Raw genomic sequence first — 25,839 nt, forward strand, 5'->3', positions numbered from 1 at the left:
GATGCGAACACATCTTCCTGAATGACAGGCAGAGGCGTTTGCAGGGCGGTTGGGGATGGCGATGTGGCATTGCGGGGCGGGATGGCGAAAATGGGGGTGGGGCGGAGCCGTATACGGGGAGAACGCGTGAATTCACATGTAGCCACTGCGGTGCAAAACATGGAGGCTAGGCTGCACGGGCAGGGGGCTACCCTTGTTTTACGGGGTCAGCGATGCCATTGCAATTGAATTGCCCTGTGCTGGGCGGCCCCCAACATCTGCTCGTCAGTAGGTGCAGTTTTGCGAAAATGCAACTGATGCTGAATAGGGTCCATACCCCTTACTTATTTACAACTATAGCCCCCCTTTCCCTATACTTGCCTATTATTTTAAGACGTCCAGGAGTCGCCAGAATTTTGTGAAGTCCTCCTGGACAAGCAGGACACTCCCCCCCCTCTTGCCCACTTCCCTAGTTAGACGGGCGTGATAACATCTATCCTCCACCCTAAACCCTGCCCTTAAATCACCCAGTGTCAACAAATATTCCATCAAGAGTGCGTCACTTTTCTAATAAGCCCCAAACCTGTAGAAGTCAGGCCCGTTATCAGATACGGGGGCTGCAGACAGTTAACAGACGTCATTATATCTTCCGGACCCATTTAAACTTGACAAAACTTGAATATTCCATCATTTTAGCATAAGCAAATTTTATTAACACTTTAATTCAATAAGAACGGCTGAAGCAACTGGGAGCTCATTGATTTCCTGCCGCAGTAAATTATTAATGGCGACTTTTTTTTGTGCTATAAATGAGAGAGATACTAATCTAGCTAGTTGAACGTGTCTTAGACCTTTCCATCAGCCGCCCCTGGGTGAGGCTGGGTGCCGGCTGCGACCAAGTCACTGCTGGGTCTTTATGTATGGAAATCGCGGCGTCCTGCGCCTTCCCCGTTCTGTACCTGCTCATTAGCCTGCGCTGTATATATTTACATACTAATCGAGGGCTGCGGCGAGAGAACTTCGCTCCTTACTTACGGATTTCACTTCTTTATGTTGCTCATTTCCTGAGTTGAATAACATCCAGGAACTTGTTGTTCTAATTAGGCATAAATATCCCGCCTGAGGGGGGAACGCCACATCTCATTTCCCGGCTACCGTCTAGCGTTGTAATAATTTCCAGAATTAATGTCACAGCTCCTACACCTGCATTTACGACAGAACTATATATTTCTTCCACAAGCAAATACTGCTTTATGGCCCGGAATACAATCTTATGGCTCCGGGATCCTGCAAATGGAAGAAATATGATGCCACATGTTAACCGTCTGAGCGCCATGAAGGACTGGGAGCTGGAGGGTTAACATATTATTCCTAATATCTGAAAATCCAAAGGTGATAGGGCAGGGCCATAACTAGGGGGGTGGGCAGGGTGCTACTCGCCAGGAGGTGGTGGACGAGGTGCGGCACCACCTGGCTCAGACCGCCAACATCTACTCAGATCACCCATTCTAAACCTCCTTTATTGTTCATGACATTGAGCTTCGTTTATGCTGTTCAGACGCGCCCGGATGTCAGGTCCGGGTGTTTTTGTGAATCCGTTAACCCGGAACCAACCACAGGTGTAGGTGCTGGGGTATGAAGAGAGCAGGGAGGACGAAGAAAGTTCCGTTTCATATATTTATTAAAAATAACAATTCAGTAAAGAGTTAAATGACAAGTTGTTAATCATCATATTATACTGAAGTATTGCAGGAATGGCAGAAATAATATGCAGAATGAATCTCAAAGACAAATAAAAGAAATGTTCATGGAACTGTATATGAAACAAGCTGATGAATAAATGTTGAATTGTCCAAATATAAACAAGCTTTGATGCTGAACGGCAGAATGTGTTTAACTGGGTAATGCAGACATGAAGAAATAACTGTAAGGATTTGCAATGAAGTTTTGAGAGTTAACTGAGAGGCTGTGAGGAATTATCCTTGTTATGGTAACATAGAAAATAAAAGTACTTAATTGGGTTACTTGCGGGTTCCGGAGATCACTGTGAAAACTGTAGCAGATGATAAGGTGATGAACGGGTTAAATGCAGAGTAGAACAAACGAACAGCTGAGGGTAGTGGAATCCTCCAAACTTTGTATGGTTGAAGACAGGCAGACAAGGTAACCTCATGCAGGACTCTGGGAATCCAACTATTTCCAGTAGGTGTGCAATTAACTGATAGCACAGCGGAGAGCCGGTGGATCTTTAGCAGTGAAGGCTGAAGACGAACCTCTGGGAACGGAGGCGATATCTGGACCACGGGAATCACACAGGAATGCACGGAGAGAGCTCAGAGCTAGAGCACAGCGTTAATACAACAAAGCACTGGCCCAGAGTAACATAATCCCAGCCTACTTAAAGGCAGCACAAGCACGGGATTGGTTTACACCTGCCCACAGGTGTTTTCACAAGTGCTCTGTATTACCTATTTGGTCTCCAACATGGCCACCTCCTATACAGCAGACACACCGCAGTGCCTTCGGCCATTCGGTCCCCGCACTCACAGTTCCCAGACTCTGCATTACCTGTGCCACTGATCACGCCGCGTCCCCACACGGGCGCACAGCACCGCGAGCAACCGCACTGGCAACGGATGAACCCCAGAACCCGCAAAGGTGAGAGACCAGTTCGTGACACCGGATTCTTGACAATCGGAAGTAACGGAGCACCCGGTGTCCGGTGCCGGCTGCAGCCTCTGTATCTTAGTGGACAGGTCCGGTAGCTGTACATTGTACATTGCAGTACGCTAAATATTGAGGGGTTAGGGTTTTCAGTTCTCCGCCAGGTGTCGAAGCAATTCATCACTGCTCCGGCACGGAGGCAGCTGATCCACAAATCAGAATCTATTTACCGCTTCAGTAGTGGTGAAATGTAGCACTGCCGAATATGACCTCGTCATTGCGACTGCGCATGCCTGACCATGGTTGGTCACGCCTCCCTCTAGCACACGGGCCCGCAGTATGTCTCTGTGACCTGTCCACACCTGGGATGTTATGTGGGACAAAGAATGCATCACAGTGGAACCAGTCACCATTACCGGTCTGACACGAGCTGCGGACTATTGTGTCCGGTAGTGATGAGCGGGTTCAGTTCCTCGGGATCCGAACCCCCCCAAACTTCACCCATTTTACACAGTTCCGAGGCATCCTCGAATCTTCCCGCCTTTGCTCGGTTAACCCCAGCGCGCCCAAACGTCATCATCCCGCTGTCGGATTCTCGCGAGATTCGGATTCTATATAAGGAGCCGCGCGTCACCGCCATTTTCACTCGTGCATTGGAGATGATAGGGAGAGGACGTGCAGCGTTCTCTCAGTTTCTGTGTTCAGTGTGCTGCAAATATCTGTGCTCAGTGTGCTGCAAATATCTGCTCAGTGTGCTGCAAATATCTGTGCTCAGTGTGCTGCAAATATCTGTGCTCAGTGTGCTGCAAATATCTACGTTCTCTGCCTGAAAAACGCTCCATATCTGTGCTGCATTGTAGTATATAGTAGGAGGACAGTGCAGAATGTTGCTGTGACCACCAGTATATATATATATATATATATATATAGCAGTACGGTACAGTAGTCCACTGCTCTACCTCTGTGTCGTCAAGTATACTACAAAAGTTCAGTAAAATGACACAAAAATCAAAATGAAAAGCGTCTGATGAGAAGCGTAAACTTGCCAATATGCCATTTACGACACGGAGTGGCAAGGAACGGCTGAGGCCCTGGCCTATGTTCATGGCTAGTGGTTCAGATTCACATGAGGATGGAAGCACTCATCCTCTCGCTAGAAAACTGCAGTGCCACTCCTAGATGGGCCAGGTGTTTGTGCCACCCACTTGGGTCGCTTAGCTTAGCCATCCAGCGACCTCGGTGCAAATTTTAGGACTAAAAATAATATTGTGAGGTGTGAGGTGTTCAGAATAGACTGGAAATGAGTGGAAATTATGGTTATTGAGGATAATAATACTATGGGATCAAAATGACCACCAAATTCTATGATTTAAGCTGTTTTTGAGGGGTTTTTGTAAAAAAAACACCCGAATCCAAAACACACCCGAATCAGACAAAAAAATTTCAGGGAGGTTTTGCCAAAACGCGTCCGAATCCAAAACCCGAAAAATTTCCGGTGCACATCACTACTAGTGTCCGGATTCCGATGCTCCACAGTCCAGGGCTTTGGCGCGGAGTCTCCAGCCTTTTGCTGATGTTACCCTATAAAAGCCTTCTTTCTGTGACGCGCTGTGTTGGGCATCCAATCGGATTCCTCCCAGCATGCCCCACCGCTGCTTCATCACTTTGAGCATGGCCAGATGGACTCCCGAAGCCGAAACGCGGGAAGTCAAGTGGCGGGAGGACATCGCAAAGGACAGCTCTTAGCGGAAGGGCTGTCTTTCGCAATATACGTCAGTGCATGTGCGACTAGTACCGCTGTGATGTCTGGCGGAATGTACTCCGCGCTCTTCGTGTATTCTGCCCACTGAATCTACTTACCATTAAACCTGACAGTGAATTATATTGTACCTAGATTCTGTAACATTTTCTGTAACATTCTTACATATACTTGATCACTTTACAGTCACTCGCTGCGGTACTGGGTATTTGTGTACTCTCGGATAACGGTTGAGGCAATGGGGGTCATTCCGAGTTGATCGCTAGCTGCATTTGTTCGCAGTGCAGTGATCAGGCTAAAAAATGGCAGTTCTACGCATGCGTTTGTGGCGCAATGCGCACACGCGTCGTACTATAACAATGAACGATGTAGTTTTGCACAAGGTCTAGTGAAGCTTTTCAGTCGCCCTGCTGGCTGCAGAGTGATTGACAGGAAGTGGGCGTTTCTGGGTGTCAACTGACCGTTTTCAGGGAGTGTTCGGAAAAACGCAGGCGTGCCAGGGAAAACGCAGGCGTGGCTGGGCGAACGCAGGGCGTGTTTGTGACGTCAAAACAGGAACTGAACAGTCTGAAGTGATCACAAGCGCTGAGTAGGTTTTGAGCTACTCTAAAACTGCACAAAAAAAATTTGCCGCCGCTCTGCGATCCTTTCGTTCGCACTTCTGCTAAGCTAAAATACACTCCCAGTGGGCGGCGGCATAGCGTTTGCACGGCTGCTAAAAACTGCTAGCGAGCGATCAACTCGGAATGACCACCTATATCATGATCACTCAGTAACAGCACGATGTGGTCAATATCAAACGTTTGCTGCAATCCATATATGAATCAACACTTGCAGATCTGTCCTTGGCATAAAATATCTGCAGTAAGTCCTGGATAAGGTGTAACAGACACAAGTGGCGGGATGTGTTGCATGCAGTATGGGATACATGATACATCCCGCCCACGCTGGGCCTGACTCACATGCAGCCGCAACTTTGATGGTGTCGCAACTGAGCGATTATCAGCAGACTGTGCATGCGTTGCGGCAGCAGTGCGCACGCACCAAGGTAGTGGGGCCTGCCGGTGGTTTCCCTGTACCCCTGTTGGCCAGTCCGACCCTGTGTACAGTATATTCAGATTATTTTGTAATCATTATGTTATCCCTGGATTTTGGAATTTCCGTGACCCCAAGATTCATTTTCAGATTAGTATTAAGTGAAAAATGGGTCTTCTGTTTTCTGAGTGCTAACCACACCCCTCAACTGGTAAGAATGCCAGTACAGTGCTAGCCTCCCAGCAGCACAGAGTATATCAGGAGATGGGTGATGTGTCAGTGAGGACAGGGCTGCATGTGACAGGGGCAGTGACATGATGCTAGGAAGGGAATGGAAGCAGCAGGAAGACACAGACTGAGAGTTATATAGTGGGAGGAGTAGGGTCCCCAGCAGCACAGAGTATATCAGGAGATGAGTGATGTGTCAGTGAGGACAGGGCTGCATGTGACAGGGGCAGTGACATGATGTGAGGAGGGGAATGGAGGCAGCAAGGAAGTCACAGATTGAGAGTTATATGGTGGGAGGAGCAGGGCCCCCAGCAGCACAGAGTATATCAGGAGACGAGTGATGTGTCAGTGAGGACAGGGCTGCATGTGACAGGGGCAGTGACATGATGGGAGGAGGGGAATGGAGGCAGCAGGAAGACACAGACTGAGAGTTATATAGTGGGAGGAGTAGGGTCCCCAGCAGCACAGAGTATATCAGGGGATGAGTGATGTGTCAGTGAGGACAGGGCTGCATGTGACAGGGGCAGTGACATGATGTGAGGAGGGGAATGGAGGCAGCAGGAAGACACAGACTGAGAATTATATAGTGGGAGGAGTAGGGTCCCCAGCAGCACAGAGTATATCAGGGGATGAGTGATGTGTCAGTGAGGACAGGGCTGCATGTGACAGGGGCAGTGACATGATGCTAGGAAGGGAATGGAAGCAGCAGGAAGACACAGACTGAGAGTTATATAGTGGGAGGAGCAGGGTGCCCAGCAGCACAGAGTATATCAGGAGATGAGTGATATGTCAGTGAGGACAGGGCTGCATGTGACAGGGGCAGTGACATGATGTGAGGAGAGGAATGGAGGCAGCAGGAAGCCACAGACTGAGAGTTATATAGTGGAAGGAGCAGGGTCCCCAGCAGCACAGAGTGTATCAGGAGATGAGTGATGTGTCAGTGAGGACAGGGCTGCATGTGACAGGGGCAGTGACATGATGTGAGGAGGGGAATGGAGGCAGCAGGAAGCCACAGACTGAGAGTTATATAGTGGGAGGAGCAGGGTCCCCAGCAGCACAGAGTATATCAGGAGATGAGGGATGTGTCAGTGAGGACAGGGCTGCATGTGACAGGGGCAGTGACATGATGTGAGGTGGGGAATGGAGGCAGCAGGAGGCCACAAACTGAGAGTTATATAGTGGGAGGAGTATTTTCATGATCGGACCCGACCCTGTTTTGCCCACACAACCCCCGTAACGCTCTGTTGCCGCACTGCGAGCACCTCTGCCTGTCAATCAGATAGAGGCATTTGCAGCCAATGTGGTCAGATCGCATTGGCTGCTAGCGCATGCGCAGGATGGCACATGCGCACTAGCGCCGCCATTGGGATTATAGCAGTCGCATTGATTAGCGATGCAACCTGAATTCCCAAAGAAATCTCTGCAGACCAACATTAGAGACCATGGATAGTAACGGCCAGAGCAGTTTACCAGTTGGTCCTCTGACTCCCTGCGCTGGCTGTGCATAAAAGACACACACACACCACTTTATTTCTTATTATATAGATAGATTCTAATTATGTAGGTCTAAGTAAGTAATACATTTCTTGTATAAAAAAATATATGCTCTATGACATCACATGCTGACATCACTAGCACAAACCCTATGAGAATGGAAAACCTATGCGATTTATTGGAGATTTTTTGTCTTGCTTTAGTTTGCAGGTCTCACCTACTGTATATAAAACTAGTTCTTAAACAAGGACAAAGCAGTAATTAGTCATAAAAGTAAATAGATATACAGTATAGTAATAAACACCCCATTGAGATCACAGAGAATGAGAAATCCTTGTGTCGTGGTTGGGGTGGTGGCTGAGGGGAGAACAAGGCCCAAGACTTGCAGTTGGACATTGGTCCTTTAGATTACTACCCGCACGTCAATGTATACATAATGCCAAACCGTCCCCTTATAGCCAGGAGCTGGTCATTGTGAGATCCTTCTAATCCCAGCACTTTACTATCTAATGGATATACTGTGACAACCGCTATATACATACAAGAAGTCAGGGACTCACCTTTCGCTTGTTGGTGGGGCTCACATACAGGTAGCTGAGGACAGTCTTCAGCCCCACCTTCTCATTAAACTTCTCATAGGTTGTCCCGTAATCCGTTGACCTGGAAAAGACAAAGAAAAGTCTAAATTTCCTGGGGAAATGCAAAATGTGAGAGAGAAATAATATTGTCTGTATTCTGCTAATTAATTCTGGCGTGTGGTTCTCTGGTCCATCAATTGTATATAGACGGCCACGGAACGTGAGAATGGGCCCCCTGGGAAAACACGAGCCATTATGCACACCCTTGGCCTGACTGCATATTGATTTATAGAATTAATATCTCCTGTGTATAGTGGAAAGAGAAGAAGCCTGGCAAGGTGCATGGGACCTTAAAGCATACTTGCCTACCTGACCCTCTCCATAAGGGAGAAAATGCTCTGTTCCTGGACTTCCCTCTTAATGTATGATTGCCATCACCTGTGGTGAAACACCTTTCTTATCCATTAACCTGTTCAACACAGGTGCCAGCAATCATAAATTAAGAGAAAAGTCCAGAAGCAGAGCATTGTGTCCCTCCTGGAGAGGTTCATGTTGGGAGGTATGTATTTATCACTGTTGTTTATATAAAAATAATTAGGCAGAACTTTGCTACAGCTATGGGCCTAATTCAGATCTGATCGCAGCAGCAAATTTGTTCTCTAATGGGCAAAACCATGTGCACTGCAGGGGAGGCAGATGTAACATGTGCAGAGAGAGTTAGATTTGGGTGGGGTGTGTTCAAACTGAAATCTAAATTGCAGTATAAAAATAAAGCAGCCAGTATTTACCCTACACAGAAAGAATATAACCCACCCAAATCTAACTCTCTGCACATGTTACATCTGCACCACCTGCAGTGCATATGGGGGGTCATTCAGACCTGATCACACGCTAGGTTTTTTCGCTGTGCTGCGATCAGATCAGAATTGTGCATGCGTATGCACCGCAATGCGCACACGTGTCGCACGGGTACAAAGCGGATTGTTGCTGTGCGATGGGTTTTACGAAGAATCCATTCGCAAGGAGATTGAGAGGAAGAAGGCGTTTGCGGGAGGCAACTGACCGTTTTCTGGGAGTGTTTGGAAAAACGCTGGCGTGTCCAAGCATTTGCAGGGCGGGCGTCTGACGTCAATTCCGGGCCCGGCCAGGCTGAAGTGATCGCAGCGGCTGAGTAAGTTTTGGGCAACTCAGAAACGGCACAAAACTTTTTTTTGCGCTCGGCTGCACAAGCGTTCGCACACTTGCAAAGCAAAAATACACTCCCCTATAGGCGGCGACTATCTGCTCGCAGCAGTGCAAAAAAAATCCTAGCGAGCGAACAGGTCTGAATTAGGCCCCATGGTTTTGCCCATTAGAGAACAAATTTGCTGCTGCAACCAGGTCTGAATTAGGCCCTAGATTTCCGGTAGCTGAAACACAGCCCCAAAAACTGTAACCACCATGCTCGAGGGTAGCTGTAAATACATAGCATATAGACTACAAGGGTGTGACCTCTATGAATGTCTTTATTACCCAGTCTCATTTTGTTACCATGTTTGCTTCCAACTATAAAGCACAACAGAATATGCTGGTGCTATAGTAATATTTTTTAATTAATTAATTAATTAATTAATTAATAAACAGCCTGGACCATTACTGAGAAGAATGATTGTTAGATGACTGAGGTATCTGCGCATGTGGGGTCATATTTTGTCCGTGTAGGCTTCCGGGAAGCGGAAATTGACTAAATTATCTACTCGACCATCCCAGCGCCAAATATCCATATCTGGTGTCATTAGTCCGCCATTTGGGGCCTAACGAGGTTTCTCCATACTACACCTTGCATTTTACCACTAGGGACATTCTTTAGAGGTGATCCACAGAGTGACTGTATTTGGTGATCATCATGATCTCATGTATAACATGATGACAACAGAGACAACCAATTACTGTTTTTCAGAAACGTCTGGACAAAAGGCTTCTGCATATCGTTATTGAGTGATAGAGGACCCTTCAACCAGCACCTGGTGAGGCCCTGCCTCAGATGAACCCTTCATTCTACCCAACACCTCCTCGGTAGCAAGTGGAGAGGCATTACACAAAGATAACCAGTGTTCTGGTTATTGTACAGCACTCTGGTTGTACAGCCGTACTCACTGTTACATACACTCAGTAACTAGATTATGGATCAGAGCTTGAATGGAGTATACAGATTACCAGCAGGGCAGCCAAGAGAAATCCTGGGCCCCGGTACAACAACTTCCTGGGCCGCCCTGCCCACACTGGAGGGGTGTGACCACAGCATGCTGTGGTCATGGACACTCCTCTTTGGGGGCGAGTCTAGCACATCAGAAGCACCCACTCACAAAAGCATGGCATGACTCCCAGCCAGGGCAGTAGAGAAACTGTCTGGACCCAGGTACTTTTCAGTGGGCATGACTTAATCTAAGGAGGCGTGGACCTGGCCCCCACTGGGCCCCTCTATCAGACCTGGGCCCAGGTAATTTGTACCCTCTCCCCACCCTCTCTCGACACCACTGATCACCAGCCGGTGCTTTATGTGGGTAGGTAGTGGTGCATATGCTGTACAAGCAGCAGCAGTAAGTAGCAATAGCAGCTATCGCTCTCTCTGTGGTATGACCACAGGGTCTCACCGGAGCAAAGTGGAACATGTTTACGCTCATACAAGACGGTGCAGCGCAAGTGCAAAGACCAAACAGCAGTTGATGCCTCCTCAAAGGTGCATCATAGAGACTGCGCAGTAGAGCTATCCGCATCTCAACAAACAGTCAGACAGATCCAGCGCAGTTTGGGTGCCCTTGGCCTGCGATCTATTTCTCTACATTCCACATTGTTTTATCTGGTGTAAACCCATGCATAAATCTTCCGCTTGAGAGTTGGATGCACGTCTAAGACTACACAATCAATGTTGAGCAGAGCTGGCGGATAGGCAGAAAAAGTGCATGCAAAAATAACATGGCGGCATATGCAGTTATAGCTTATGATGACATGGTCTTTGCGTGTATTTCCACCTGGCCTGCCAATGATACACCTCCTATAAGGCACATATTGCATGCACATATCTGATGGTCTACATGCGTGTCATTTGCACATACATGCCCTTACTGAATTTGTCTTACGATAGGCCGCCCCTTCTCTCCCCTGTCTCTCCTCTCCAATAAGAGGTGCCAAGAAACTGTGGGGATCATTTCGAGTTGATCGCTCGCTAGCAGTTTTTAGCAGCCGTGCAAACGCATTGTCGCCGCCTACTGGGGAGTGTATTTTAGCTTAGCAGAAGTGCGAACGCTTGTGCAGCAGAGCACCTGCAAAAAACATTTTGCGCAAAACAAGACCAACCCTGAACTTACTCTTCGTGTGCTTTTGACGTCACACACCCGCCCCGCGTTCGCCCAGCCACGCCTGCATTTTCTCCGGCACGCCTGCGTTTTTCCAAACACTCCCTGAAAACGGTCAGTTGACACCCAGAAACGCCCTCTTTCTAACAATCACCTTGCGCCTGGCTGTGCGATTGGAATCGTCGCTAGAACCAGTGCAAAACCACAATGGACTTTGTACCCATATGACGCGCGTGCGCAATGCGGTGCCTACGCATGCGCAGATTAGCCGTTTTTTCCACTGATCGCTGCGCAACTAACAACGGCAGCTAGCGATCAACTCGGAATGACCCCCTGTATTTGCTACCATGCATGATGCTAAAAGAGGACGCACAGCATGACAGAGGGAACAGAAGAGGCAAAGCAGCATTTTCTAGATGCAAAAAATAAATACGGTTCAAATGGGAAAACCCCAGTCATAAAAAACAGCTGCATCCTGAACATTTTCATTGCTAAATAAAAAAATATTCTAGTCTTCTGCAGCCCTGTCACCAGGAACGACCCATACAGTAAAAAGCATTATACAAAACACACAACAGAAAGGGCCTATTAGCGAGATATGTTGCGGAAAGTTGTTTAACGTTTTTTTGCGTTGTTTACTCTTTCACAAGGATCCAGAAAAATGAATAACAATAATTTGCAATAATTAACGATGATTTGCAATAATCTTATTCTCCATTATCGTGTATAAATAAAAAAAGAAAATAAAAAAAGGTTGTTTTTTTCCCCCCGCTATTGGGGTAAGAATTGATGAATAATTCTCTTTCCCTGGGAGAAGCCGTTAGTAAAGGGAAGTAACAGGGAAGAAGAACTGGATTATAAAGGCCGCTTTCACTCCCAAAGGAAAGATCTTTATTTTCTGAGCGCTTCCTTATCTGATCTTATTGTGCGTAGAGAAATGAGCCGCCTGGCACAGCCCAGGGTTCAGTTCCCTCCAACAGGGGACGGATACATGAATAGGAAAACGGCGGCCTGAATTTTATCCGATAAGCAGAGAGTGAAATCCTTCGAGCGCTTCTCTTGTGTTCTATTTATCAGATCTACAGTATTCTGCTGCCTGGGAAACATTATGGGGATTATTCATCCAAAGGTGTAAATTACAAGTTAAGTGTTGGCTAATTTTCTCAGCGAAGATTAGGGCCTGGAAATCCATTCGTATAAGGGAGAACGGCACCTGTGTTCCTGGTGTCCCTGGATGGGGTGTATCGTATGAGTGCACTGCCTTAGGTCACATTTCCTCTGCAGACAAGATTACGTGAAATCATTTACAGTCAGGGATAAGTAGATTGTGCCAACAGAATAATTTACCAGCTGTAATACCATATCTTATGTCTCCCCCATATATATAGCGCTGTAAAGTCTATGTTCCTATTAGGCATCTATTACCTAAACGCGCGCTGGTATTTGTAGGCTCTATCAGTCAATGAACCGATTCCACGGATAACATCAGAAGGAAGCGTATGGCAAGAAATAAGTAAACGGATGAAATATTCATAGACTTCTTATCAACGGGGGAGGGAAACGCGCGCAAAAATGTGTCAGCCGTCAGCATACATATATAATAATACAGGAACATATCGGCAAAAAATAAAACACAGCCTGGAATAATTTGATTTCCACAGCGTACAGTATGACCCTTCAGAGATATTCGGTGAGGAGAACAAAGATTTAAGTAGATTTAAGGAGCTTCAACATCAGGGGGAGTCAAAAAGGAAAGATATGGGAACCTGGAACACTGAAGGGTCTATTTACTAAGCCTTGGCAGTGGCAAACGCAGGATTTGCATGGGGGGGTTTCCAGAACTGGGCGGAGCCAATCACGGGGGTGCGGACTGAGGTGACCCAGTATATGCTGGGTCCGTAAAACTAGTGTGTCTGTGTGTGTGTATATATATATATATATATATATATATATATATATATATTACATACACATACATATACACATATACATAGCATATTAAACATGCATACATATATATATGTACACACACATACAGTACACATATATATACACATGTATATATATATCATATGTGTGTGTGTGTGTGTGTGTGTGTGTGTGTGTGTGTGTGTGTGTGTGTGTGTTTATATGTATGTATGTATGTATGTATGTATATACATGTGTATATATGTATGCACATGGATATATATGTACTATAATTAAAATAAAGTAAACTTTTATTGCACTTACAAGTGCCACCAGGAAGACAGCAGGCTGCAGAGGACGCTAGACAGCCATTAATAATACTCATGCAGCTAAAAAAAAAAAAAAAAACACTTTTTTTTTTTTGTAGTGGAGGGGGGTTTCTGGGTGCTCGGAACCCCCCCCTGGGTGCGCCACTGCTTGGAGAGAGACAAAGTAGACAGAGATAAAGTACCAGCCAATCAGCTCCTAACTGTCATGTCACAGGCTGGGTTTGAAAAACGACATTTAGGAGCTGGCTGGCTGGTACTTTATCTCTCTCCACTTTATCTCTATCCGAAGCTTAGTAAATAGACCCCTGAGTCATCTACAGTGAAATTTAATGGCGGAAGAGGCGGGTTCTCTGTCTGTATCCCGCTCATTGAGCAAATCTACTGTAACTTAAAAAAAATATTTTGGCCAATAAAATCAATGGACATAAGTCAATTTTTTGTCACATTATTTATTACTATTATCTCTATTTCATTATTAAATGGTAAAACAACAGACGTGGAAGTTTATTTCATTTTATCACCCTGTATTTATATGGCGCCACAAGGGTTCTGCTGCGCCTAAAAGAGTACATAAACAAATGAGCAAAACAAGAAAACAGGCTTACAGTACAAGACAAGTACATGGTATATAAACATTGCTTCATGAGTAGTCATAGCACTCAAATAAGCTGCAGGGTGGCAGAAACAGAGGGTTAGGTGCTGTTGAAGGGAGTATGGAGTAGATAATAGTATAAGTAAGGGAAGGAGAAGCACGTGAGGTAAGAGGACCCTGCTCGTGAGAGCTTACATTCTAAAGGGGAGGGGCAGACAGACAGGGGTGACACAGATGGGGTAGACAGTGAGCGTGGGATAGAGGGTTAGTATGGGAGACGGCTCGGTTTGATGAAAAAGTGGGTTCTGAGAGCCGGTTTGAAGTTTTGGGGGAGAGTCTGATAGGGAGAGGAAGAGAATTCCACAGGTAGGGAGCAACCTGGGCAAAATCTTGGAGGCGGGAGTGGAAGGAAGTAATCAATTGACAATAATCGGTTTCATAACATTCTATAAGGGATACATTAATTTGCATTTATCTCATACACTGTTCTGACGGCCTAATTCAGACCTGATCGGGATTTTTGCACTGCTGCGATCAGATAGTCGCCGCCTACAGGGGGAGTGGATTTTAGCTGTGTAAGTGTGCGATCGCATGTGTAGCAGAGCTGTACAAACAGATCTTGTGCAGTCTCTGCGCAGCCCAGGACTTACTCAGCCGCTGCGAACACTTCAGCCTGTCCAGGACTGAAATTGACGTCAGACACCCGCCCTGCAAACGCATGGACACGCCTGTGTTTCTCCAACCCCTCCCAGAAAACGGTCAGTTGCCACCCACAAACGTCTTCTTTCTGTCAATCTCCTTGCGATGGCCCGTGCGAACGGATACGTCGCACAAACCCATCGCTAAGCGGCGATCTGCTTTGTCCCATGCGACGCGCCTGTGCATCGCGGTGCATACGCATGCGCAGTTCGGACCTGATCGCAGGCTGCGAGAATACGCAGCCTAGAGATCAGGTCTGAATTACCCCATGAGTGTTCTCTCTTGTGTATGTGACACTTCATTACATTATTACATTGTATACAAGTAGGGTAGTGTGATTTTAGTGATTACTACTAACCTCTTCACACAAGATCGCTACTCTATTGTGGGACAAAGGTATACACGCTAGTATGCCTGGTGTATATCTGGTGCAAACGCCGTCGTTTTTGAGATGGATGCACCCTCAGACAGACCAGACTCAATAAATAAATACACATAATATAATTATGGGGGGGGGGGGTTATGCACCTTCCTATGTACATTAAGGGGCTTATGTAGAGTTGGAACCAAACATAAAATGTGTTTGGAAAGAGAAACATGTTTTAAAAATGATGTAGGTCTAACTGTCAGTGCGAGATGCGTCCTTCTTACTATGTCTGACCAAATACGTCTCCTTACTCCTGCCGACAACAAGAGCAGGGATGACTGGAATATGGCAGCTGCCACTCCGGAGGCATATAATGAGCATCCCAAAAATGTCCTGACCCAATGATCGTACATGAGACTCTCAACTCACCCATCAACATTTCCAAATGGTTGTGCAATCCAGGAGAGTGTTGTGTATTACGTATAGTGTGTGACACTTGTAAAGTACAGAATCATTTTGATATTGCAGCAATTGGTGCAAAGTCAAAAAGATTTGCAGCATGGATGAAACAGCCAGAGACTATTAAACTTGAGTGCATCACGGTTAGCACTATAAACTGTTTCCCTCCGAACTGTACTGCAGGCAAGGATGGTACCAAATCAATGGTGCGGGTCAATCCATGTTTTGCAGACGCGTTTTGTTATACTATAGTGAACTTCTTAAGAGTAATAATACAGTCGATTCTCTGAGTACCTTATATAGTCTACACTTAGTTATTCTGCAGTTCTGAATGTCTCTATAATCACCTCTTTTTATTAGAAAGGCAGAATAGTAACTCATCAAAGGACATATACAAATAGAGCATTATTAAATTGATTACAATTTAGAGAATGGAATACTATAATTATTAGGCCTGCTCACCGGCCTTAATTTTAATTAAATCTGGATTATTCACCGACTGGGTGTGGGAGAACTCATATACTGTAGGGGCCTATTCTCTATTTATCAGGGTTTTTCCCCAATAATTAATAATCCAGGTGGCATGGTTTAGCGCCAAATTAAGAGAGCTACGTAATATTGGTGGCGTGCCAGAACTGTGTTTGAGAATGTTGTCCAGTCTCCCAGCGATAGACTTCACTTCCTAAATGCCCGCAGCTACTGGGGATGGTTCCATAGATCTATCTACTGCGCATGCGCAAATCTCCGGGCAGCAAGTATATGAGTGTCAGACGGGGCCCCCCTAGACCCGGGGCCCAAGTGCACCGCACACTCCCTGCACCCATTACAGATAAGCCTCTGAGAATATACAGTACCATCACAGAAGGATATGGTCAATAAAAAACACACACTATGGGGGGGATTAATTAGCTGCAAGTGTCTGTCGGAAACTAACCGGCTACCAGGGGAATCTCGCTTGTTGGCACTTTTACCCCACAGATTTCGTTATGGTCGGAAATCTACAGCATAACTTTGCACCTAATTGAATGTGCCCCCGTGTCAGTATAATTTTGCCAATTTCTAACAGGCAAATATGCATTGTGTTTAGTCAATTCCCATTTGGAGTCTGCGACAGCGCTCGCGTATAGCCATTAGTCAGATGTCAGAACATGCGCTGCGTCCTAAGGGAGAGAGAGCGTACATTTCCTTTCATCATGAAACAAGCCGCCCTGCAGCCCTGGGGCTCACAGAATGTCACGGTTATGTTCTAAGAACCTGAATGATGTTAATAAAAAAAATTCTGTACAATACAATAGGTCGCAGAATTTAAAAGAAAGTTTGTTAATAATGATGAATTGTATATACACACAATCCTCATGGAAACATATGTTATATTCCATACTCATTCAAAGAGGTGGTGTAAGATCCACGAAAAAGGGACTCAGGTCAGCCAATGCCTGCACAGATAGGACTCCCAGGGGATACACCCGAAAGTCCTATCATCACAATGAAGAGCTCTTAAATTTTATTTAAACATATGGGGCGGGATATAATGCAAGATCATACAGTATGGGAACTTTTTATGGGTTTGAACTTTGAAAACTTTTGTAAGGCAATGTACTGTAGATAAGTGAGTATCTATGTAAAGCAGATCCAAATATTATGACAACCCAGCTCTCCATGGGGTAGTGTGGCATGTTGGGTAAGCCCCATTGCAAAGAATATATCTGGCACATTTTGCATTGTGCACTGTACAGAAGTACTGGTATTGCAGGGTTTATACCCATTTCAGTCACATTTCCACTTGCCACCAGGAACTGGGTGTTACCCGAGTATTGGCCCTCATTCCGAGTTATTCGCTCGCTAGCTGCTTTTAGCAGCAGTGCAAACGCTAGGCCGCCGCCCTCTGGGAGTGTATCTTAGCTTAGCAGGAGTGCGAACGAAAAGTTCGCAGTTCTGCTGTAAAATATTTTCTAGCAGTTTCAGAGTAGCTCCAGATCTACTCCTAGACTGCGATCACTTCAGACTGTTTAGTTCCTGTTTTGACATCACAAACACACCCTGCGTTCGGCCAACCACGCCTACGTTTCTCCAGCCACTCCAGCGTTTTTCTCCGACATGCCTGCGTTTTTACACACACTCCCCGAAAACGGTCAGTTACCACCCAGAAACATCCACTTGCTGTCAATCACGCTGCGGCCAGCAGTGCGACTGAAAAGCGTCGCTAGACCTTGTGTGAAACTGCATCGGCTTTTGTGAAAGTACGTCGCGTGTGCGCACCGCGCACCATACGCATGCGCATAAGTGCCGCTTTTTCACCTAATCGCCGCGCTACGACCGAAAGCAGCTAGCGTTCAACTCGGAATGAGGGCTATTGTCTCCTGGCCTAAGCTTAGAGCGGTGCATAAATGCACCTGTATCATCTGCACATAGTATACGGCTGGTGCGAGTGCGCCCATCGGATGATGACGGGTATCTTCCTGAGTGTACAGAGGAGAGTGGGCCGCCTGTAGAGATGGGCAAATACAGTATATGAAATTTATTTCTATGAGCGCAATGCGCAAATAATTGCAGTCAACTTGTGCACTAGTCAGTGTCATCTGCTCTGAACTGTCAGCTGCTTCCCTCTATAATGTATGGCAACTTGTGCACTAGTCGGTGTCATCTGCTCTGAACTGTCAGCTGCTTCCCTCTATAATGTATGGCAACTTGTGCACTAGTCAGTGTCATCTGCTCTGAACTGTCAGTTCTTCCCTCTATAATGTATGGCAACTTGTGCACTAGTCGGTGTCATCTGCTCTGAACTGTCAGCTCCTTCCCTTTATAATGTATGGCAACTTGTGCACTAGTCGGTTTCATCTGCTCTGAACTGTCAGCTGCTTCCCTCTATAATGTATGGCAATGTGTGCACTAGTCGGTGTCATCTGCTCTGAACTGTCAGCTGCTTCCCTCTATAATGCATGGCAACGTGTGCCCTAGTTAGTGTCATCTGCTCTGAACTGTCAGCTGCTTCCCTCTATAATGTATGGCAACTTGTGCACTAGTCAGTGTCATTTGCTCTGAACTGTCAGCTGCTTTCCTCTATAATGTATGGCAACTTGTGCACTAGTCGGTGTCATCTCCTCTGAACTGTCAGCTGCTTCCCTCTATAATGTATGGCAACTTGTGCACTAGTCAGTGTCATCTCCTCTGATCTGTCAGCTGCTTCCCTCTATAATGCATGGCAATGTGTGCCCTAGTCAGTGTCATCTGCTCTGAACTGTCAGCTGCTTCCCTCTATAATGTATGGCAACTTGTGCACTAGTCAGTGTCATCTGCTCTGAACTGTCAGCTGCTTCCCTCTGTAATGTATGGCAACTTGTGCACTAGTCGGTGTCATCTGCTCTGAACTGTCAGTGCTTCCCTCTATAATGTATGGCAACTTGTGCACTAGTCGGTGTCATCTGCTCTGAACTGTCAGCTGCTTCCCTCTATAATGTATGGCAACTTGTGCACTAGTCAGTGTCATCTGCTCTGAACTGTCAGTGCTTCCCTCTATAATGTATGGCAACTTGTGCACTAGTCAGTGTCATCTGCTCTGAACTGTCAGTGCTTCCCTCTATAATGTATGGCAACTTGTGCACTAGTCAGTGTCATCTGCTCTGAACTGTCAGTGCTTCCCTCTATAATGTATGGCAACTTGTGCACTAGTCAGTGTCATCTGCTCTGAACTGTCAGTGCTTCCCTCTATAATGTATGGCAACTTGTGCACTAGTCGGTGTCATCTGCTCTGAACTGTCAGCTGCTTCCCTCTATAATGTATGGCAACTTGTGCACTAGTTAGTGTCATCTCCTCTGATCTGTCAGCTGCTTCCCTCTATAATGCATGGCAACTTGTGCACTAGTCATTGTCTTCTGCTCTGAACTGTCAGCTGCTTCCCTCTATAATGTATGGCAACTTGTGCACTAGTCAGTGTCATCTGCTCTGAACTGTCAGCTGCTTCCCTCTATAATGCATAGCACAGCTTACTTATATGTCACATACCTTTAAAATAAATACATATACAGTAAAGCATTTGGAGAATAGTTTATCTTCAATCTACCAACTACAACATGACGTTTCTATACTTAGCGGGGAAAAGATTTCCTTCCTATTGCATTGGCAGGAGGTTAAATTGCCAACAATCAGGGGCTGTTTGTAGTCGCTCTGCGCATAATAAACATTGTTTAGATTCTTTCATTCTGCAATCACTTAGTGGTGGAAAAACAAACAGAACAGAGATGTAGGAATTAAAATAAAGACAAAAGATCTGTTTTCATGAACGATCTGAGCCAGACTAACAGTAATAAGTAATTAATCCTGGGTATTTTCTCCCTGTACGCCATTACTCCCTGGAGCTTCTGTCTGCGGTAGATAAATATAGAGGACGTACAGTACAGTGCGACTTCTTACATCTAACACCTATTCAATAATACAAGTAAAAAACTAAAAATTGACACACAATTTAAATGTAATTTTCATTTGAAAATGTACTAGATTTACATATGTAATAACGGGACAAAGAGACCACACATCCTTATGTGATTATCCCCTCCCCCAATCTTCCCCAACACGCTTGAGGGGTGATTGTAAGGTACAGAAGCCAGAAGTTGGAAAGTAATGATTATTGGCTAGTGAGTTTCAAAAATCCTCTTGAAAAGTTTCACGCATTCCACACATCGACGAATGCTTTTCATTTGTGGAGATGGCTTCTAATAGTGGAGAGTAGGTGAGGCGCATACAATAGTTGTGCTCTGTTAATGATCACTAATAATTTTTCATGAATGCCATAGTGAACTGGAAACTGTTATGAGACACAATTCTCATCATGGTACTTTTGCGCATTTCGACGACCGACTTAGGAGTTCTGAGCAGAATAAACCATGTGAAGCTTGCTGCTGATAGAAATTCAAGCCCCAACAATGAGCAGAATGATTGGACTGTTATACCCAGCTATTTTATACGTAAACTATAGATTCTGAAGGAAACCTGGAATAAGTTGTTGGAGGAGTGCAGTACTGCCCCTACTCCATATTGGTTTCTACAGGGAAGCGAGGTGAGGTAAATGGCTAGGGAGGCATAGGCTAGAACTATAACCAGATTTACACACAATACATGGACCCGAGGGTGCATGTGGGGATTATACACAGGTGCAGCAGTATATACATGTGGGCATTATACACAGGTGCAGCAGTATATACATGTGGGCATTATACACAGGTGCAGCGGTATATACATGTGGGCATTATACACAGGTGCAGCGGTATATACATGTGGGCATTATACACAAGTGCAGCAGTATATACATGTGGGCATTATACACAGGTGCAGCAGTATATACATGTGGGCATTATACACAGGTGCAGCAGTATATACATGTGGGCATTATACACAGGTGCAGCGGTATATACATGTGGGCATTGCACAAGTGCAGCGGTATATACATGTGGGCATTATACACAGGTGCAGCAGTATATAATGTGGGCATTATAGGTGCAGCAGTATATACATGTGGGCATTATAGACAGGTGCAGCAGTATATACATGTGGGTATTATACACCTGTGCAGCAGTATATTCATGTGGGTATTATACACAGGTGCAGCAGTATATACATGTGGGGATTATACACAGGTACAGCGGTATATACATGTGGGCATTATACACAGGTGCAGCGGTATATACATGTGGGCATTATACACAGGTGCAGCAGTATATACATGTGGGCATTATAGACAGGTGCAGCAGTATATACTGTCAAAGTCAGAAAAATATCTCTATGCACGTTGCCATATTTGCACCGCACACTGGTCTGCGCTGCGCATGCGTACGCTCTCCCGTGAAGGCGCATACCCGCAATAGCGTGCACCCGCGGGCGCACGGTATGCGTATTTACGGTAGAGTTTATGTAATCGTAGCGTGCGACTCATTCGTTACATATTTTCAGTAATAATGTAGTTTGTAGATCATGGTCCCTTTGATAGATTCTGAAAGTTTGGTTAATATAGAATGTCCCTGAGCTGAGGAATCCCTCTTTGTATCGTAGGAAGGGTCTAACAGGAGTCATGCAGTAGTGTTTGGTACCCCTCGGAAGAGTATTTAAGTAGCAATATTCCGGTGTTGGTTTGGAGCGTATTAATCGCTCGTGCGAATAGTTATGGACATAAGAAGTTTATGTCCATTTCTATTATTTACTCATACTCAGGTATGCGGCGGGAAACCTAGTTCCCCACCCACCTGAGCTGTTTGAGATCGTCACAGCCCACCTGTATGAATCAACCTATGACCTTTTGTTATGATACAGGGCCGAATTCCGACGTCCAATGGACAATGGGATTGTAGGGACTGTAAGATTGCATTGTGTGTGGGGCATAAATAGGCAGGCCGACCACATCCAGCTCTCACTCTCTTCAACGGTTCTCATTGCTGAAAATCGGGTGCTGGATGTCCAGGCGCATGCGATCGTTTACCCTTGTGCGTAAGTTTCTCTCCGTAATCATTGTCTTTCTGTGAGCCATTTCTCTCATATATATCTCTCTCTCTCTCTCTCTTTTCCTTCTCTCGTATCTCCCATTGACTAGTATTGTATTGTATTAGATCAGCATAGCATTGTATTGTATTTCTTGTATAGTTATTTGGTTAGGAAGTCTCTGTTATATTGTAGTGTATCATTTGTACTGTGATTCTTTTTGCAAGTATAATAGTTATAATACAGATAATAGGCTTTGGACCCTAAACCAGTATCTGTGTATTTTCTCATAGTTTTAAGTGTTCACTTGAGCGTCGGTGACGCTCAAGCAGCTTTGTAGTTAGTCAGGTTACACAAGGTTGCACTTACACCCTGTATTCACATTAAGGTATTCTGTGTATTTCATTAATAAAAGGTTTAGACATAAAGGTATAGCGTTGTGAGCGTCTGCGCCGCTGGTGATCTCCTCGTGGTCTCGAGCGTCCGCTACGCCATAGCGAATCATTACGTTAGTCATAGCCAGCAGAGTGCTTGTCTGTGATCTCTGGGCCGTGAGCGAACGTGACGCTTGAGCGTCTCGCCTACGGCTGAGCGATCGTTACGCAACTTGCGTACCCTTACGGTACTTCTTAAGTAAACAGCGTACAGTGTTCTTAGACCTCATAAAGGGTTGTATATACGATAAATATTTAGCTTTATCAATTGGCGGCTCGTCCTGTCCTTCACATATCTGCACTAGGTAGATCAGCAGACATTATCCCTCAGCAAAAGGGCGGGAGGTTGTCTCGTAGTGCTGACGGGATAAGCGTCTGCTTCGCTTAGATAAAGAGTGCTGAAGGAATCCGGGAACCGGAGGTAAGAACAAAACGCTTGTGTCTTTTAAAACTGTTTATTTTTCTTCTGTCTTGCGTATATACGCACGCATACATATATATCTGCACTTCTTTTCCATCTGTGTATTTCATTTGTCGTATATCACCATCCTGTCTGCCAGTTTTATAGTTGATAGAAAAGTGCTAAAAGAGACTTACTGTTATTTCATAGTTTAAGGATAGAGGTAATAGTTAAAAGTGTAGACAAACACACAGGTTTGCCTGGGAGATAAGGCAAAGCCAGTGGGGTACACGGTAGATGATCAGGGATCGTTTACATTGATAAAAGTATATTGTGTTACGGTGGATCTTTGTTTTGCGTACACGTGTCTCTAACAAAGACTAGCGTACGCAATCCAAAGGCCGACGCACGCAGCGTTCATTACGCAACGTAGCGTCCGGTTACGCCCACGTAGCTCAAGTCACGATAAGTTGATTTTTAACGCAACGTGATAAGTAACGCACAGGCGGTAAATAACGCAAGTCTATTTTTGGAAATCCAAAAATTTAAATTAACAGATCCTGCTCCTAATTGGTAACACAGCTGGGCTGAAGAAAATTTTCTGCGCAGAAATAGAAATAGAAACAAAAGTGTACATGTGATGAGTGAGTGTTTTTACAATTTTAAAGGTTGAACCACAAGAAAAGTCGAGTACTCGTGAGGTACATGCGTGTAAGTGACGTGCACGGTGGCTAGGGAGGCATCTCTGGTTAAATACAATTTTGAGCATTAGAGTATAGCAGACCAGGAGGTCATACTGTAACAAGACCAGGAGGTCATAACAGACCAGGAGGTCCAGGTACAGCCGACAAGGAAGTCCGCTATACAGTTCACAGGCACAACACCGAAAAGGGTTGGTGCAACACCCATATAGGCCATATAAGCTCTGGCTGAAGGAATTCGCAGTCGTAAGTTTCGATTCCATTGGTCTTTCCGTACATAAGCTTAGTTGTTTGTGTACTGAACGACTGGACCGCACGTAAGTGTGTGCAGTAGTTAGTAATCTGACCTAATACCATTAGAGTAAAGTGGTCACAAACGCTATTTGTACATTCTGACGTGATTTGTGTAATTTTTTTTATTTTAAGGGAAGTTCGCTGGTCACTCAGGAACTATCTAACAACCCCACCTTTACTGGAAAGAGTAATTGTCCTGCGGGTAACCCTCATATGTTCCAGTAAACCGAAGGTTCCATAGGGGCCCTAGGTCGAGTACGCCAGCACCATATCGGTGTGATCAGGTCGTATAGGTCGGCGTGGGCGAGTGAGTGGGGTACTCGGTAAACCGCCACCGTCAGCCTATTATTGGCATTTGGTTTTTCGTAAAGGGTTGGCTAAATAAAGCAACACTTTCGAACTATGGGGGCCACTTGTTCAGGTAGGGGGCGATCAACCTCGGTTCGGGTTGATTCAGTAGTCCGGCCAATTGGGTCGGCCAGGTATATCATGTGTGAGAAATATGGAAGTCACACAGAAACTTTATGTGATGAATGGGAGAGAATGACTGTGCATGACGGGGAGAAATTCCCAAGAATAGGGAGCTTCAGCTCAGAAGTGTTACAAAATTTAAGGAGGAGGATATGTCTCATAAAATCAACAAAGACGAATTCAGCATTATGATTATTTACAGTTGTGGCAACAGGAAGGTGAGATACAGAGAGGTTTGGCTCAGGCGGCGGGATCTGGCACTAACAGAAAATTAATTGCCACGGCCCCGCCGCCACCATATATATCAGGAGAGAAGTTGATTACGGAGAAAGACGCACTAAGGTGTAACACAAAATCACTTAGTAACTGTGTAAATGTTAATGATAATGTTAACTCATTAACCCATGCAAGTATTGACCCGTGCAAGTTGTACCCTGTTTTGAACTTTCCTCAGGAGTGTGATCAAGAGGACGAATCGGCAACGATTTCAGCGCTCTCTCTAGCAGCCACCATAGCAGAGACCACAGTAGGCACAGCTCCACCCACGAGATTAGTAAAGGTCCCTAGCGGAGGGATAGGTGAGGTCGTATCAACTGGTAAGTACGGCACCATGCATTATGCTGAAACTATTTCACCACAGCCTGTAGAATCTACACAGAATGAGGTTGTTAGAATCACACCTGTTAGAGTAATAGCAGTACCAAATGGGAAAACAGACGCATCAGGAGCCACTCCCATTAGGAACATCGCCATGTACACTCCATTTTCCTGAATGGAATTAAGGACCATAGTGTCTGAATTTCCTGATCCTAGAAAAGACTTAGTTGCCAGTCAAAAATACATCAGAGACTTAGGTAACACTGTAGAGCCCAACAATAAAGACTGGCAGATATTGCTGAGAGCATGTTTACCCTCAAATGTCGACGCAACTCAATTTTTGGCTGATTGCGGACTAGATCATGATGTACCTCTTACAGATGTGTACAGCCAAGATAATGTGAAAAGAATAAACTTGCAGCTAAAAGAGTATTTCCCAGCAGTAGCTAAATGGAATAAGATATTCTCCATTAAACAGAAGGAGTCAGAGACAGCTGCAGAGTATTTTCACAGAGCATTATTAGAAATGGCAAAATACACAGGTATAGAGGACATTAAAACAGACACAAACCATCGGGAAGTAGCAGTATCGGTACTGATGGATGGTTTAAAAGAGTCATTGAAGACTAGGGTACAGACCACGCAACCATGTTGGCGAGGTCTGTCTGTGGCTACTTTGAGAGAGGCTGCTATTGATCACGACAGAAACATCACCAGACACAGGGAACAACAAGGTGACAAATTAATGTCAGTAAGTATACAGGCTCTGACCACAAGGCAGCCTTTGTTTGTATCACCAAATCCTGTGGGTAAGTCAAGTATGGTTACTTGTTATTCTTGTCACAAACAGGGACACATGGCACGAGATTGTAGAGTAAAGAATCCACGAAACTCATACCAAACCCCTAGACAACGACACGACACACGACATTGGGAGCAAGGTCCGCAGAAACGGAGTTATGAGCCACATACAGGGGAAACAAAAAGATATCCCCCAAACAGAGACTGGCATGCCTCTGGTAGTTCCCAACTATCTCCCTCACAAATAGT

General features: G+C 45.4%; 1 protein-coding gene across 1 annotated transcript in view; it reads right to left on the reverse strand.

Annotated features, from left to right (window-relative positions):
• The window catches only part of LOC135056898 (VPS10 domain-containing receptor SorCS3-like), a 1,027,710-nt gene that overhangs the window by 690,025 nt on the left and 311,846 nt on the right, over nt 1-25,839 (reverse strand). The window contains 1 exon segment of the mRNA XM_063962650.1: nt 7,720-7,819. Within this exon segment, the coding sequence (XP_063818720.1) occupies nt 7,720-7,819 (100 nt within the window).

This window comes from Pseudophryne corroboree, chromosome 3 (genome assembly GCF_028390025.1).
Source record: "Pseudophryne corroboree isolate aPseCor3 chromosome 3, aPseCor3.hap2, whole genome shotgun sequence".
Classification (NCBI taxonomy): domain Eukaryota; kingdom Metazoa; phylum Chordata; class Amphibia; order Anura; family Myobatrachidae; genus Pseudophryne; species Pseudophryne corroboree.